The 17,564-nt window shown below is 45.9% G+C and overlaps 2 protein-coding genes across 9 annotated transcripts in view; one reads left to right on the top strand and one right to left on the bottom strand.

Moving 5' to 3' along the window:
- The window catches only part of Ror (tyrosine-protein kinase transmembrane receptor Ror), a 304,300-nt gene that overhangs the window by 208,174 nt on the left and 78,562 nt on the right, over positions 1–17,564 (bottom strand). The gene's annotated exons all lie outside the window — the stretch shown is intronic.
- The window catches only part of LOC117224361 (uncharacterized), a 55,422-nt gene that overhangs the window by 28,912 nt on the left and 8,946 nt on the right, over positions 1–17,564 (top strand). The window contains exon 1 of one of the 4 annotated variants that reach the window (XM_033477229.2): positions 1,572–4,653. The exons of 2 other annotated variants lie outside the window; for them this stretch is intronic. In XM_033477229.2, coding sequence (XP_033333120.2) covers positions 4,608–4,653 — 46 coding nt within the window. In that variant the 5' untranslated portion in view covers positions 1,572–4,607. Of the gene's footprint in view, positions 1–1,571; positions 4,654–7,954; positions 8,527–17,564 lie in introns of those variants that run through there. One more of the 4 variants, XM_033477230.2, reaches the window with a different exon arrangement.

The following is a 17,564-nucleotide window of genomic DNA, read 5'->3' as shown; positions in this document are numbered from 1 at the left end:
ATCGGCCGCGCGCAATTTCGAGGGGTTCTGTTTTCTCAGCGTCCCGCGAAAACCAGACGCCCCGTGCGTCACGGATTATTTTCAGTCGTTTTTAAAATGCTTGACAACGGCCTGATAAATAGCACGGCATCAACAGCGCGCAGATGTCAACGTAAATCAGGGACACGCGCGACAACATTTCCCAGAACCCTGAGCGCGCGGCTCATTTCGGAATTTGAGTTTTTTTGCTTTGAACGATAATTAATAACGTACCGTTTGTACGATAAATCGTTTTTTTCTTGTAGAAACGTTTATTTAGAATCGCGGTACGGCGATCAGATTTTATTGTTAAATAGCAGATATTTTTACACGAATTAACATTTGTATTTCTATATAATGTCGAGGAGTTTATTGTTTTTGGATGATATATATAATCAGAAATTCTTATCTTTATTATACGAATGAGAAATCCTTGTTTTTGTATAATAATGAGAAATTCTTATCTTTATGTACAAATTAGAAATTCTTATTTCTGTATGATAATGAGAAATTCTTATCTTTATGTACAAATGAGAAATTCTTGTTCCTATATAATAACAAGAAATTCTTGTCCCCACACAATAATGAGAAATCCCTATTCCTATATGATAACAAAAAATTCTGTCTTGCTATATACATTTAACAAAATATTGACGAACCAAGACGAAAATCAAGTCGCGTTGTTTAAACATTTCTTCAACTGATCAACCGCCACAAAGATTCCTCGATCTTCGATAACTCGACCAATAAAAAGCAGATCGAACAACGGTGCCACGCATATCATATCGCTATATCATAACGAACCATGGACTACAAATCCACCGCCTTTGTATACAATTCCGCGCCCCAGCAAATTGAATCCGTTCCAAGCGCAAGAAGCATTTCTCCGAATAAATCTGCACCGAAGCGGTTCGCGTCTCAAAGAAAATATCGCCTGCGGGACAGACGTTCCGGGTATCAGAATGTTCAGAGATCGGTGATCATCGATCGCGAAGGCCCGGAGTCGCGGCTGAATCTCGATCCGCGACGGAAGAGCGACGGGGACTCGGATCGTCCCAGCCGTGGCAACGAAAATAGCCGACGAAATAGTAAATCGGGCCCAGGCGGCCATATCAAACAAACAATATCGATTCACTCATTACTGCTCTCAATATTCCCGCCGCGGTATTAATACCTCTCGTAACGGGCACTAGCATCAATAAACGGCAATTACTCAAGGATCGCGGCCGATGCCGCGGAGTGCCGACACGTGTATACGTAGAATTTTTCGGAATGCCGGGTGAGCGCAGCAGGAGCCGCAATGAACACGCGCGCCGGCTCGATTGAGACAGAACAGGGCCGCGTCCCCGATTAGACCGGGAGCCGAGGGAACCACCAAGCAACCATCCCTTAGCCTCGAAGACTCCCGCGGCGGGCCGCGCCAGGAATCCCAGGCACCTAACAACATTTCTGTCCACACACGTGACGAAAGAATCTTCCTCGAAGCTGGCCGCGCCACGCCGCGCCACGCCGCGCCACGCCGCCCAGCCACTACAAAAGATTTAAATAGTCGCGCGCGCGAGCGAGAAAGAAGAGCCGCCGGCTCGAAAGGAGAGGGCTGCCAGGCTCCGATCGAGCCACCCGCGCGCTAGTTTTCCTCGGCGACTCAAAACGACCGGCATGCCACGCTCTTTCACCGGAAGCGAGCACCCCGCGACCGCCGGACGCCGGAACTCCAGCCTGCTGCCGTCCGACAACGGCACCGGCTTCGCCCAGAGCTGATCGAGAGAGGCTCCGGTCGATCGATCTGTGATCCAGTGCGACGCGATTCGCTCTTGCGACCCGCTCTTGGCAGATCTAGAGCGGTCGTTTGAAGGCTTCGGTTGGTTCCAACGGATCCGGTCGGTTCAGTGATCTCGACTCGCGAGCCGAGGATCAGCGACGTTCCAGTTCCGCTACGACGTCGAAGAACAGTGACAAGACCTTCCTAGAAGACGTACGCGGGTGTTCGACGGTTCTGCGAGACTCGTGGCTTCGAATATTCCCGGTGCAAACGCGACTTTCGGGCGGTGAAAGTGTTCTTGGAAGAGCGGAGGTGCACGGAGACCGATGATGCAACGTGGTGCTGCGCGGAATAGTGTAAAAAGGTGACAGATTTTTCGCGAGAATTCGGTATAATACAGCGAAATAATATGCACAGTAATTAGAAGTCTGAGTGACGAATTGGGCTCGTCGTTTGTAACTTAGGCGAAACAGGCGCGTCACGAGTCTCGCTCGTCAAAGGTGCCCGAAGGGTTAAAGGGACTCGACATTCAATTTTTATGCAGGAGAAAGAGTAACGATGAAAAGTGGCTAGAAATAGCATCGGTGCTTCGTGAGATAGCTTCAGTCTGCGAGATTCGTATCTTAGTTTGTACCGATTGGTGCAATCGTCGAGGATTCGAGCTTTTAGGCGAATCGCTGGACCGGTCTCGTCGAGTTCCAAGGTGTCGCGAAGGTGGCGGCGCTTTCTTGCCAAGTCGCAACGATCTCCCATCGATCTTCCACGAGACCGCTGAAAGAGCCTAGCTAGAAGACGATGGAATCCAGCTGAAAGACATTCCGAGTGCTCGATTATTTCCCAAGACTCGTATTTAACCGCGAATCGAGCGCCTCGAGCTCGCAACTTCTCACCAGCGATCAGAAATTAAGACTCCGTCGACGAGACTCCTTCGATCGATCTTACCGCTCGAAACGCGTCACAGTGGCATCAACCTGATTCCTTTGCGAGTCCAGACGATTTGTCATCGAATTCTGGCAAGAGCTGCAAGGCGGTAATAATGGCAACTGACTAATTGTAAGGACAGTCCGTGGACTTCGCGTTTCGCCTTGAACTCATTAATTTCAGCGCGAAGGTTCGGCATCGCGATCCGAAATAGAACTTCGTAGATTAATCTCTGGACGCTCGGAGCACGTGGTGGAAGGCGACGAGGACGATCGGCTAGGATTCGTCTCCGAGAGATCTAAATGTCGGAGCTAATAGTTTGCTTCGAAGAGAGTACGATACGCGATCGACGTTCAACGGGTCGATTACCGGGCCCGCGGTCGTTAAGTCGATTTAACCGGACCATACCAACGGAGCCTGTCGGCAGCGCGTTTCCGGAGGATCCCAACGATCCGGCATAATATTATGACGACGTAGCGGCGCGGACGACCTGCTAAAACAAGCCGTCAACGTTCAAAAGACGCTCGGAAACGGATCGCTCGCTCGAGACTGATCGACTCGAGCTTTCGAACGCTCCTCGCTCTGTGGAACGCGCGCGATCGCGGATGATACATCGATCCCTCGACGGTGATGCAAGTGCACGCGGCGCCCTGGCATCGATCACATGCTCCCGGAGGATTAAACTCGCGTTATAAAAATATCTCCCGGCCGAAAGTTCAACGGGGCTCGAGAGCCTCGCTCATCCGGCTCTCGAAATCTTTCTAAGAGGATTGCTCCGCGGAAAAGAACTTACGTAATCTGCGAAGGAACGGGTCGGGCAACTCCGGCTGAAAAAAATCGGGCGGTCTGACAAGTTCGGTGTAAGCCGCCGGCGAGGTTAAACAACTTACTTGCGGAGCTCGCACCTTTGTGAAACGATTAGGCGACTCTTAACGGGCCGATTGCGAGAGACGGGAGCTGCGATCTGATTCATCTTGGAAACTGGGATCGTCGGAACTAGGATCTTTAAATCAACCAGGATCTTCGAAACTAGGATATTCAAAAACAGGATCCTAGAAATCAGGATTCTCGAAACCAGGGTCCTCGAAACCAGGATCTTCAAAACCAGGATCTTCGAAACTAGGATCTTCAAAACCAGGATCCTCTAAACCAGGATCCTCTAAACCAGGATCATCGAAATCAGGGTCCTCGAATTCAGGGTTCTCGAAACTAGGATCCTCTAAACCAGGATCCTCTAACTCAGGGTCCTCTAAATCAGGATCTTCTAAATCAGGATCCTCTAACTCAGGATCCTCTAATCCAGGATCCTCTAATCCAGGATCCTCTAACTCAGGATCTTCGAAATCAGGATCCCTAGAAGACACATCACCAGAAATTTCGACTAGGATCAGCCGCGCTGAAAATAGCTCTCCAGAAACTATAGAATCCAGAGAGCTCGCTTTACCGAGCTCGCTCGAACTTATCGAGCCGTCAACATTGTGGTTAAAATCATCGAGAAGGTTGCACAGGTTGCACAGTGTCGGTGCACGTGGATGTAGAGCAAGGACGCGGGCGGCACAAAGCAGCACTGTTCCGACGTTGGTGAGAATGAATGGGTTGCACGTTGGCCGGGATCGGCGATCCATTAGACGAGACCGCGTTCTCTGCGTTCTCGGAATTAGCGGCGCGATGACGTCCACCAGGTGCGCCGTGCGCCGGGCCTTATTCGTTGGCGACCCCGCCGGCCGGATCGTTTAATGGACTCTCCGCGGGAATGAGCCCGGACGACCGACGCAACTCGCCTCCGATGCAGTGAATCAGGAGTCGCGTGCTCGCCCCGGGCCAGAATTATAGTCCACTGGTCGGTCGAGTGTTCGGGGGAGACACGGGGGCCATTTTCCAACGAAGAGATGGACAGCCGGCCATCATGCAGAGACGCGAAAGGGGACGAAGCAGGAAGGACGGCAAAGGGAGTACGTTCGAGAGATTGATATTATAAGCCCTGAGTGGTTAGCTATTGTGTTTCCAGGTTTCTTTGTTAAGGTTAATTTTAATATATCGTTGTTAATATTGCAGCATCGTGTTCTAAAGCAATTTCTACGTTACCGGATTGGTTTTTGTCGGGAATTTTTACACGAACGTCTTCGTTCGAGGAAATATTATGATACAAATCGTAGGGAGATTAAATGCATTCAATCTTGTCATTGTTATAAAACAATATACATTGGATTTGCATTTTCCAAAATGATGATACTTCCGAGAAATGTTCCTCGGGTCGTTTGAAGTAACTTTTTCCTTTACGAAAATTTTCTCCGCGGCTTCGTTTACGAGATATTAACGAAAAAAGGCTGACTAATGAGAGGCGAGCTCGGCCGGCGCCCCGCCCTCGCGGTCAGTGCCGCGTCGCGCTGACCGTCTGACGCAGTAGCAGTGGCCGCGAGGGCGGGGCATCGACTCGCCGGTCATTGACCAGTGTTTTTCGTTAATAACTCGTAAACGAAGCCTCGGAGAAAATTTCTGTAAAGGAAAAATTTGCTTGAAACGATCTCAGGAACATTTCCTGGAAGTACCATAATTTTAGGACAGCCTGCATACTATGGTATCAAGTTGTAGAGAAATTCGCACGATTTATGATCACTCGTACGATGGATAACAAAATGGTTACATAATTGCAGTGCTCCATTTCGTCGTTATCGATATTTATAAAATAAATCGTACTCCACGCGGATCGTTTTAGATAACCGATGATTCAGTCGTCGGAGCTTCTAGCGCACTGAAAATATATTCACCCGAAAGTGAATATTCGGCTGGCGGGCTCGGCCAACGTCGGGACTTTCGTAAAATGTCCGAAACAATGGGCAGAAAAACGTGAAACAAGACACCGTCCGCGCGAAGGAAACATTGAATCGAAAGTGTTTCTCTCCGGCGCGGAAGATGTTCCGAGATATTATCGACCGTCGTCCGCACTTTTAGACCCGACGCACAGAATTTAAAATGGCTACACATTTGCCGTGCACGGATGGAAAAGAAACAAACAATTGGTTTCGGCGGGCGGCACACGAGAAGAAACAAAGGCTCGGGCCTCGGGAAACTAATCTAAAAATATTATCGAATGACGTCTTTCCATTGTTTCGCGAAACATTCCTTCGTCTACACCATCTTTCCTATCCAAGCAAATTACGCAATTTGCAAAACGATATAAATGTTTCGAGCCGAACGAAAGAGAGACGCGTGCTCGCTTGAAACAAAAAAACACGAAAGAAGAAAGAAGAAGACACGTTCCGCGAGAGCGTGGAATCGCTCGGCCGCGTTCCCGTCGATTTTTATAATATCTCCGGCCGCCTGCGGTCCCTCTCTCGAAACGCGATCCGGCACCGCGATCGTTTAGCAAAGTTGCGAACTAATCACGGAGGTGCATCCCGGCCGCTCGAAAACTACAATTAAATCTCGCGGCGAGGCGCGGCGGGGCGCGGCGCTTTCATTTCTCCATTTCCGACGGCGCGCGGCTGGGCCCCGCAGCGTTCGTTCTCCCCTGAAAAATGTACAGGCTGCGAAAAAACGAGGAAGAAGAGGCGACGAGGGGGGGAGGGAAGGGAGAAGAGAACCGCGGAGATGAAAGAACGAAACGCGGAGAACCGTCCGAACTAATTCGGAAAAACTGCTGGATACGCTCTCGGAACTGCAAGAAACCGGCTTTCATGCTCGGCCTAACAGTGCTCGGCCCGTGAAGACGCTTTATGGAAAAAGTTTTTAATATTCTCTCCTTCGTTCGCCGGCTCCCCTGACCTCGGTGAAAAACGGAGCGGAGGGAGAGGGAGAGAGATCGAGAAAGGAGAGAGAAGAGAGACGCGATAATGACCACGGGGCACAGGTGGATACGATTTTCGCTGATAGAATCCGCGCCCTTTCCGCTCCGTACCGCGAGGAAGATATCATTTGATCGCGAGACGAATCAAATTTCCAGGGCAAATAGAAAACGGGACGGTTCGGATAACGATTTATGGTGCAGCTGTCGTTTGTTGCGGTGGTGATCGGTTAAGCGTTCCAGACTCTCCGATAAGCGTGCAAGTTACTCTAATTAGGCCGTGCTCGTTTCAGTTTTTTCGTGGTTTGTTCGAGTACAGGCAGCCCTACGGCATTCTATCACAATGAAAACCTCTGTGTGACACTGTGCTTCTAGAGCACTGGATAGCATGATTTTTGTTTAACGAAAATAGGATATTAAGAAAAATCTATGGATTTATAAATCTATAAATCTATAGATCTGTAAATCTGTAATTCTATAAATCTATAAATCTATAAATCTATAAATCTATAAATCTATAAATCTATATCTATATATAGATCTATATTATAGATTTACAGATTATATATACTGAAATAAATAGAATAAACAAATAATAATCCTACGAAAAATGTATCGCGTTAGTTACAGGCTGCGTGCAATGATTATCGACCCTCGTTCGCGGTGAAACGATTCGAAACGCAGAAACGACCTAATTCGCGGAGTCTCGATTAAATTCTCCGCGCTCGGCAGGTTCTTCGAACGGAACACGACCTGGCGTTGGAAACTGGAAATATCTTCGAAGCCCGGTTGCAGTAATATCGGTGCGGTAAGGTAATTATCCGGCGCCCGATTAACTTAGCCGTGGATTGTTAATGAAAAGCAGCGGACGGCCAGGTTCCGGTGGGTCGCGTTAAATCACGAATATTAAAGTAAAATTTATTCGAGTTCGCGGCGGAGTTGAGATAAGGATGCGCCGGGGACTCCAGCGGTAACTTGTAATTGGCGATTATGAAAGTCGATTCGTAAACAACGCAACTTCTCCGTTACACCCGGCAACTTGTAATTGGAATCGGTGCTCCTCGAGCGAACGACGGCAGGAGCGACGCGAGCGAAAAGAGCGAAGTCAATTAAACTGAATATAAATAGACAAATCAAATAGAAGGTATAAAATATGGCGACATTAACGAGCCGGGGACGAGAGACGGATCCCACGGAGATTAAGTAACCGAGTCAGCTTCGAGATTACATTAGTTTCGACGACCCGTTCCGAGGAGTAGATTTAAATTTGCTCGGAAAGGGATCGAACGGATCGATTACGATTACAGGGATTTACACGAATTTAAATCCGGTTTCGTTCTTCGTCGAGCGAAACCCCAATCTTACACCGCCGATTAAAATATGTATTATTATATCAAAACATAAAATAACACGATGAACAATTGACGTCTTTATGTTGATTTGCAAGAATGCCGAGATGTTGTTGGTATTACAACGTGTTCCTGCATCGAGAAGCCTAATCGATGGTCTTGAAAATTTCGACAATTATAGAACAAAAAATGCGGAATAGATTGTCATCTAAAAGCTTGAAAAAGTTGTCAGGATTACAACAGTTCTCCGTATAAAGTTATTCGCACGAAATTAAGAAATGAGCTTGAATAATTTTTCGATAACATGCGCCAAAGAAATGGGACAAAGCTGTCAGAAAATTAGGCCAAAACAGCGTCAGTCAGGGTTAATCGAGGGATACGCGAAGACGGAGAAACTTTCTCGAGCCGGTGCATCAGTATGCGAGGAGACTCTCGCGATGCACCGCCGCGGCGCGCCGGCCCGTTGCACATGCAGTCGGATTTCGAAAGCACGTGACTGAACTAGCAAAATTAGCATACGGCAGGAAAAGCGATCTGCCGGCGCGAATCGCCAGAAACGAGAGTTGACATCGCGACAATGAACCGCTCCTGAAGAGGAAACCCTCGCCGGAAGCAGCTTCCGATCGACGGACGAGTCCCTGTGGCATTTGAGCGGGAGAATCTTCTGGTTCGAATTCGACGAATGCAGGACAGTAAGTTACATTATACTAAATGAATTTCAAATAATATTCGATTCCTTATTGATCGTATGTTACATCGAATATTTAGTTCAATATTAGGAAAAGATACATTTGTAAATTCGTTCGCCGAGTCTGCACCCTGAGGGAAGATTCTGTCCGATTATGTCTGCTCATTGTTGTCCACATCTACTCGCGTCAACCCTTAAAACGACTGCTTTACTATATATACTACTGCTGTTATAATAATAATAAATATAGCAAGGAATAAAACGTCTGGTAATAAATAAATTCTAGTCGTACTAAATATTAATATAAAACGTCTTTGCTACTTAAAGAATATTCTGATCAAATAATCCACGGAATAATTGTATTTAAGAACTAAATTGCACTTAAGAATTAAACGATGGATAAAATATTCTAGCTCTTAGGTGCAGCTCCAGAGAATTCAATGAATAATAAATTGAATAATTTGATAAGAAATTGAAGCTCTCGATGGTATATTAATTTTACATAACGCGTAACGAGCGTAAAAGTACAATTAATTATTATCCAGTAGAAGACGAAACATCGTTACACTTTAGAAATCGTTGTGTAAATATCATCGTTGGCACAGAATTATAATCAAGCGTCGATGTTTAACGATAATTTTGCAACAGCTCACAAAGAAGAGTGGACACTCGACATAAATCACGTAAAAGCGTGCATAAAATCTTCGGCGACTACTGCGAGTAGAGCAACCAAGTAATAGTCGGACATAGGCTTTGGATTTCAAGTAGAAAAATTATGCCTTCGGCGTCGCAAGCACACGATTGGCGGACGAGCTTATCGTTTAATAAAGCTATAATAAAGTAACTGATTACATTTAACGTTATCGTTCGAAGTAGCGTCGCACAAAAGTATCAAAAGTTTGCTAACAATAATTAAGAAAAATTCCAGAAAGCGCAGCGAGTCCTAAGTTCAAGGAATCATGCAAATATTTCGCGCAAGTTTCACGAACGTTTCATCGAAAAATTGATCGATCCACGTGTCCCGCGGCATCTTCTAACGCGCGTCGAATCAGCTGATTAGCTTTCGTTAATTGTTCTGGAGGAACAGCGCTCCGAAGTGGGAAAATTGAAGGTCTTTGTAGTCCCCGAACAGAAGCGGAATTGTAATGTTGCCAAGACCGAGGAGACGCTATAATATTGTAACCGGTGACTAATTTTAGCGACAATGGGGGGATCGGGTTTTTCTCCTAACGCGATTAGTCACCGCGTAACCAGTGACAGCATTATCGCCGCGTTACGCACTTCGCGAAATTGTATAAATAACTGTAAACGCATATTCTCGGCGCTTCTCCCTCTAGATTTCACGGAACGTTAAATAATTATCGATCGGACATCCGCGAATCTCTCGTTCCTCGCTGCTTTCTAATTTCACCAGCGTTTCGACCGCGTTTCTGTCGAAGAGTTTCCGAATAACAACGCGCAGATTCAATGAATTTGCATTAACGAATGTAACACTTTAATGGATTATAAGAGGAAAGATTACAACACGAAAGATCATTCAATGGGGCAACGAGGAAAATGCGCGTGTCGCATAATCGAATGCAAAAAGAAATTGTAAAAATAGTAAATCGGTGTGGAAAGAGAAATTAATACGAACAAATCAGTTTCGAACGAAGTCCGACGAACGGTCCATTCAGGGGTGAAAACCGCCGTGAAATTCATGCCCGCGTAAATCGAGCTGCGCTTTGACATTTACACATCCTTGGTGGGACGGTTCAAAGGGGGCATTCCGGGGCCGGGGGAAGAACGAGCCTAACCCGGTCCGAAAAATCGACGAAATTCCGGCAGCTCGCGCGCGCGCGCTCGCGGCCAGACACTCGTCGCGAGAGAGAAAAAAAAGGCCGGAGTATCAAAGGCAGGTCGTTAAAACACGGTTTTCGAATACGCGGCAAGCGTTTTCGTTTGTCCATCTTCGGGTCGCGGCTATGGAACGGTCGGGTGCAAAACCGAGTTCCCCCCGCTACTGCCCCGGCCTATCAGAGACAACGTTTTTGCCCCCGTTCTGGAACGGTTGCTTTCGGCGTTCCCGTGAAAGCTGCCGGTGTTTTTACGGTCGACGCGGTGCCGCCGATCCGCTCGGAATTCAAAAGACCGGCAAACGGGTCACGTTGCTGCAACCGGGCTGCAATTCGAACCGGTGCGGTGGTGGCTGCCGAAGCGTCATCGGCGTGTTTCGTTAGCGAGTTAGGTTTCCTAAAGACCCGGGCACCGCGCCGAGTGCCACGCAGCTCGCGCTTCGTGCCCGAGAAAAAACGCGGCACGCGGAAATAGGACGAGGTTTCCCGGAGCGCGCGGTAATTCCGCCGTTGTGTTTTCCCTCCTCGGCCTTCTGTTTTTCTTTCGCCCGCTTTCTCCCGGCGTCTGCTTTTTTTCGAAACCCGACGCGTATCAACGCCGGTTTCGAGGCCGCCGGATATTTTCGCACGGTTTTGTAGCCCCGAGTTGCGCGACCGAAGTATTCGCGACGATGACGCGCGCCCGCGCGTTACCTAGTTTCCTGGGTTACATCTCGTTGTAAGGAGAATGCTGGATGTCGTGGGATACCGAGCGGAATATAGACGAGAAGTTGGAACGCGGTTTTTTGGGCGAAAGAGATGGTTTCCGAGCGATTCGTTGCACGCAGATGTTTGGATAAATAACGTGGTTATGCTTACTGTGATTTTTTTAATAGTCGGAAATGCTGTAAGGATGTTCGCAAATTTTTGTCTAATTTTTTAGAATTTTCTATCTCGTGCAGCCTTTTTTTATCATAAGTGCAATAAGGAAATACAGATTCTTGCGGTAATTAGTAGACTGCGAATTTTCGTGCAAAATAGAAGTTTTCAGAGTCAATTTTTAGACACAGAAATTGAATGAAAATGTGCTGCTTCTATCCATAATTTTAATTAGTCAAAAACAGTGTAAGGATGTTCGTAAATTTTTGTCTACTTTTTTAAGAAATCCAGAATATGTATCCAAATAGTTTAATGATAATTATTAGACTAAATTAGAACTTAGTTGCGAGCAACAGGAATCTTTTAGAAACGTCTTTCTTTCTGTTATCGAGGCACTGTCATTCGGCAGCTTATAAATAGACGTCTGCTCATCAAATTCAACAGATGTATCTAGAGAGACCTTCATAACTCATCCAAACTATTCTTCCAGAACGCGTCTAACTTAAAGTAACGGAGCATCGAGTGCCAGTAAAATAACCTGAGCGTTTGTTTTTCACTAGCGAGTATCTGAAATCCGGCAGCTGTGTACACTTTCGCGACAGATGAATCGCGTTTCGAGATCCTCGCGCGATACCGTCGGGATCTAGAAGATCCAACGATCGATTTTAGCAGGAACTGCGAAACTCATTCCTTTAAATTTCGTTCTAAACTCGGACAGAACGGTTCGAAAACGAGGCACCCGAAACAATATCAACGATATCAAGATTTTTCCGCGAGAATTCTCGGATCTCGTTTTAGATTTCTTCGCCGAGCCAATAGAGAAGTCTTAAAAGGCGATCGATCGCCTTCGCGGCTCGCGATGGATCGCCTTCGATCGTTTTATTTACGGGCGAAAGATCTTCCGATAATGCGGAACGTAAACAGAGAGCGTAGAATAATCGAAGCCTCCGTTCGCCAGACAGCAGCCGAGATTTCGTTATTGCGAAACAGATGCTGCGAATCGGCGGCCGGAGCCCGGCGCTCTCAATTATGCCGCCGGGGCGCGCATTAAGCTCGGGAATTTCGAATCGAGCGTTCCCCATTATTTTCCCAGGTCGCCGGCGGATTCGCGAAATTATTTGGTCGTCGCGCGTGGGTCGCTTTTCCCAGGCGCGCGAACTTTCTCGCGTAAACGGGCCCGGAAACTCCGGCGAGGAGCCGGATAAAGGGCCGACGGCTACGGCTTTCGCGCGGAAACGGCGACGGGCGACGCTCTGTTTCGAATCGGCCAACGGCGAGAATTATTTCGGCCGCTGGTTCTCGAATTTCCAATGACTTATCGGTCGTCGAAGCGCTTCGCAGACTTCCGAACTTGCCGCCGATCCGAGCCCGAAAGTTCCGAGCAACGGCAATCTCGACGCCCGATCCGAGAGCACCCAGCCGAAGCTTTTTGCAAGTTCCTCGGTCTTTTCGCAGGATATCACGCCGCCGGTCAATATTTGCACGCTCGCTGTTTGAACGTGGCGCTGCCGCGTCCTCCGTTCGCCGCGTTTGAATCCTCCTGCGGCCGGGCAGAGATTTTTCTTTCCGGGATGAAGATAAAAGAATGTTATCGATCGTCCCGTATGTTTACGAAGGAAACGGCAAATCTCATGCGATCCGTGCAATTTATTTGATGAAACGCGGCCGAAGCTACTCCGTTCGAGCTCGTGTCGCGGCTTTTCGTGCGGGACGAACGGTTTCCGAGGCGATTGTAAGGAACAGAAATTCTGCGATTCTTATTAGATAATTTCTCTCTCTGGTCGAGAACGATTCTTTCGTAATTTATTTCGAACTGGCACGATTGATTTGTAAAAATACTCTTAGCTCGAAGAAATAATTTATCGAAGTCCTTTGACCGAGGGAAATGCTCGAAGAAACTATTTCTAATTAATACGAATGGCTCGTAAAATTTTACCATCGAAAGAGTAGCTCCGCGATAATTAAATATCTCCGTCTAATTATGGAGAGGTCGTTGAGTAAAACTGCTCGGTGGATCCTGGAGGCCGAAAATAAAGAAACGGTTTCTTGGTTTCGCCAAGAGGCTTTCTTACGGGGTCCCGGCAATTCGAACGAGTCCGAAGATTCAATGAAAGCTTCGCGTCGCGACACTTTACAAACGTTTTCCGTGAACGCGACGTGTCCTGGGCGGCGGTACGCCAGCTTCTCGGTTAAAAATAACGACGATGGTAATTATTCAAAGGCACGCAAGTGGATATTTTGACATGGTCATGCACGGGAACGACGTCATCAGCGGTTCCATGGAATCCTGGGCTCGGGAGCGCATGCTTCACGTATACGGTGTTGCTTAAGACGAGGCTGACATTCGGACACCGACGCATCCGTCGACGACGGATGCAGGTTAAATTAACACAGAAATAATCACGAATTGTTTTTCAGTATTTGTGAAAATATTACTGTCATACGATCTACTCGCTGCACTCATGAATAAAGTTCAAAGGTTAAATTCATAGGTTATGTTTTGAAATTATGCTTTGAAATTCGAAAAACTCATGTGGAAATATATTTTCTATTTTCTATATTTGTTCATTATTATATTAGTTATATAATTCAGATTTTCTGTAATTATGGATTTTTTACTATTTTTACTATATTTACTATTTTTACTATATTTACTATATTTACTATATTTACTATTTTTACTACTTTTACTATATTTACTATTTATTTTATTTTACTCGCCACAGAAAACGGCCCAGTCGCAAATCGACGAATCGACGAAAATCGTAAATTTCATCCCCCTCTGAAATTCGCGTTTTTCCATTCAATTATGAAACAGCGAATAAACGAGAAACGAAGGAGAATTTTCCCAATGAAGCGAGACTTTTATCGCGTGTAGAACCGCGTCGTCCTGTCGTAACGCGGATAAAGCCCGAGACAAAGACCATTGAATGGGGTGTCCTTCTTAACAGGCCACCCGGTACATACGCGTCCGCGATAATTTAGTGTCAGAGCTCTAGTGGCCGTAAAACTCGCGCGAGCAGGAATACTTCGAAGCCTGTCTGCTGCTCAGAACCATAAACAACGATCTCTTATTTCGACGGCGACGACGACGACGACGACGACGACGCTGGGCTACGCCTATGTCTCACGGCGTCAGCCCCGTTTCTCACAGGTGTAACCAACGTAATGCTCGATCTAGCCCCGTACGTCTTCGCAATCCGAAATTTCTCTTTTTTTTTCGCTATCGTCGATATTTTTCTATGGGGTCGCACGAGCAACGGCTCGACGGTGATCGTATACTTGCTATAAAAAACGAAATGGCATCTGGCTTCATCCAAAGTTCTATGTCTCAAGAATTTTCCAGTTCACTGCGGCTATTCTAGAAGTTCGTACTAATTCTGAATTTTAGAAATTAACCCGCTCCAGAGCTGCGACTGTTATTAATTTTAATTGTTATATATTTTCTTATTATCTGTAATTTCTAATATTATTTTATATTCACTGTAACATTATCTATAATTATCTATAAAGAATTAATATAAGATTAATATAATAATAGAATTAAATAGAAATAATGGAAATAATAGAAATAACAGAAATAATAGAAACAATAAAAGCAGTAGAAACAATGGAAGCAGTAGAAACAATGGAAGCAGTAGAAACAATAGAAGCAGTAGAAACAATAGAAGAAGTAGAAACAATAGAAAGAATAGAAACAATAAAAACAATAGAAACAATAAAAACAATAGAAACAATAGAAATAATAAAAATAATAGAAATAATAGAAATAAAAATCTGCCCCCGATAAAAATATAAATATTTACAATTTAACAAAATCTATATAGACGCATTTCTTCCATTTACGATTCGATTTACAAATATTTTACAAGATTTACCGAAAAGGAAATTGAAGCGAAAAGATTTCCAGAAAAGAATATCGCTTTGAAGCGTGTCGTCGCGTCGCGTCGACGCGAATGCATCACGAATGCAAGGATCGCCGAGTTTATTATAGTGGTTTGCGTCGCTGCACCAGATGCAGAACAACGATGACAACCGACAATTTCATGGAATTTTTGCTAAAATACCTCGGCGACATTTCAATCGCTACGGGAGCACCGTCTATCAAGAAATTTATAGTTGCCGCCGCCCCGCAAATTGAAAGTTCAGTCTCGAAGTTCGCGAGAAGGCTTCCGGAAGGCAGGAAACCGGACGGCTTCGAGAGTATCGAAACACATCGGGCACCCTATGATTTACACGGCATGGGAGTAACCGGTGACTACATGGAACATTAGTTATTCTGTCAATGGAACAGCTGCCTCGAGGCGATAGTCTTGTCCACGTCATTCCGCTGAAAAGAGTTCATTTTTAACTGCGCCCGCGAATGATTTATGAAATTATTTCCGGCCGGAAAGTATTAGTTGACGTGCTGTTTTCGATTAGGGGGCTCGACTAGACTCGATGAGAACGTTAACTCGATAAAATGATCGCGTGCTCGCGATGATATATCTTTCTGCGCGAACAGAATGATTTTTACTATTTTCTACTCGATGATACAGATTGCACCGTGATCTCTGCGATACGATTTTTTAAGCATAATAATTTCTCGAGAAATGATTTCTTGGCGTTAAATTATATTCGACGAAGGAAAATCGTTCGCTTAGCGATTTTTAACTGAAAATAGCTTTCGAATAAAATACATTTAGCCGAACAGGCGATTTGTGACAGGATTTCGAACTCGAAGAAATAATTTATTAAAAACCATCGACCGAGAAAAATCCTTTAAGAATCCTTTATTTCTAATCGCTATAAATAGCTTGTAAAATTATTATCTAATCTGAAAATTTAATTTACTATAGCCTGGTTAGCTACGAATAATTATTTCATAAATTGTTTCTCATTAGGGACAAATGGTTTGCACAACCATTTTAAACAGCGACAAAAATTATTTCTAATATATTCATCTTCAAAAATGATTTGTAAAAATATTTTCGCTTGAAAGTTACAACGCCAGATGCAAAATCTATGCAGAAATAAACGAACGTTCCAAAACGATGGACACGGAAAGACGAATTAATTTCCCTTATCCGATACTTCATTAAACGAGCCACGAAATGAACGCTCGGCAAAGCAGTTCATTTTAAATCCGCAAAATCTACAGTCCAGCAATCACTTACAATCATTCGCGTCGAAACCGCGGAGCATCGAGCCAATTGAAACCGGGGCTGGGGGGGGGGGCTGGGTGGATGGTGCGCGAAACAGACGCTTCCGTGTTTATGGTTCGGCCGTAGCGCATTGCATTTGCAAATTGATAAAACCAGAATGGAGGAAATAACGTTGATCGATCACCGTTCGCGTAACTCGCCGTCTAAAAATCGGAGTGCGCATAAATATCGCGTGCCTATGGACAAATTGCTAAATCGATAGCGGTGCAGGCGTGTGTTGCGAGTGTGCCCGCGATCCAGCGAGCTGCCGAGCGATTCGGAGGAGGAGAGAGGAATAGCGATAGAGAGAGAAAGAGAAAAAGGGAGGGAGATGTACAGTGTGTCCCAAAATTATGATACTTGCGGGAAATGAGGGATTCCTGAGGTCATTTGAAGTAACTTTTTCCTTTACAAAAATGTTCTCCGAGGCATCGTTAACGAGTTATCAACGAAAAACACTGGCCAATGAGGGAACGCTTACGGCTGACGCCACGCCCTCGCGACCACTGCCGCTGCGTCACACTCGCTCTCCGATTGGTCAGTGTTTTTCGCTAATAACTCGTAAACGAAGCCGCGGATCGCATTTTCGCTAAGGAAAAAGTTGCTTCAAATCTCCTCAGGAATCCCACATTTCCCGATTGCGAGAGACTTTTGGGACACCCTGTAGAAGGGAAAAGGAGAGAGAAATAGAGAGAGAGAGAGAGAGAGAGAGAGAAAGAGAGAGAAATATATATAGAGAGAGAGAAAAGGAGGGAGAAACAGAGAGAGAAGAAGACGAGAGAAGGGAGAGCGATGGAGAGAGACGGCCGGCTGCCATTAAATTTAATCCCCGCTATTTATCATTCATCGATCCGAACGCGAAAACGTTGATGTTCCCGATGCTCGGCCGAGCGAGTTAATCTTCGCGACGTGTTGATTAAACGGCCGTTATAAATACGAAAGGCGATCGGCCCGATGGTAATCGGTTCCTCGAGTTACACCGGGCCCGCAGAGAGATAGATCCGCTTCTCGAGCGCGTCGGTGGCTCGATCGCGATCATTTATACCGGATATATCCGGCGGTAATCTAATTTCGGTCGGTCCCAGACACGCTCGTGTCAAGGTCCATTATGAGCCGGCGAGCTCGCAGTTTACGAGCCAGCCTGTAATTAACCATCGACAGCCGGC

Source organism: Megalopta genalis, chromosome 13 (assembly GCF_051020955.1).
Source record: "Megalopta genalis isolate 19385.01 chromosome 13, iyMegGena1_principal, whole genome shotgun sequence".
NCBI classification, from domain to species: domain Eukaryota; kingdom Metazoa; phylum Arthropoda; class Insecta; order Hymenoptera; family Halictidae; genus Megalopta; species Megalopta genalis.
The sequence above is the reverse complement of the archived record's forward strand: the minus strand, read 5'-3'. Positions and strand labels throughout refer to the sequence as shown.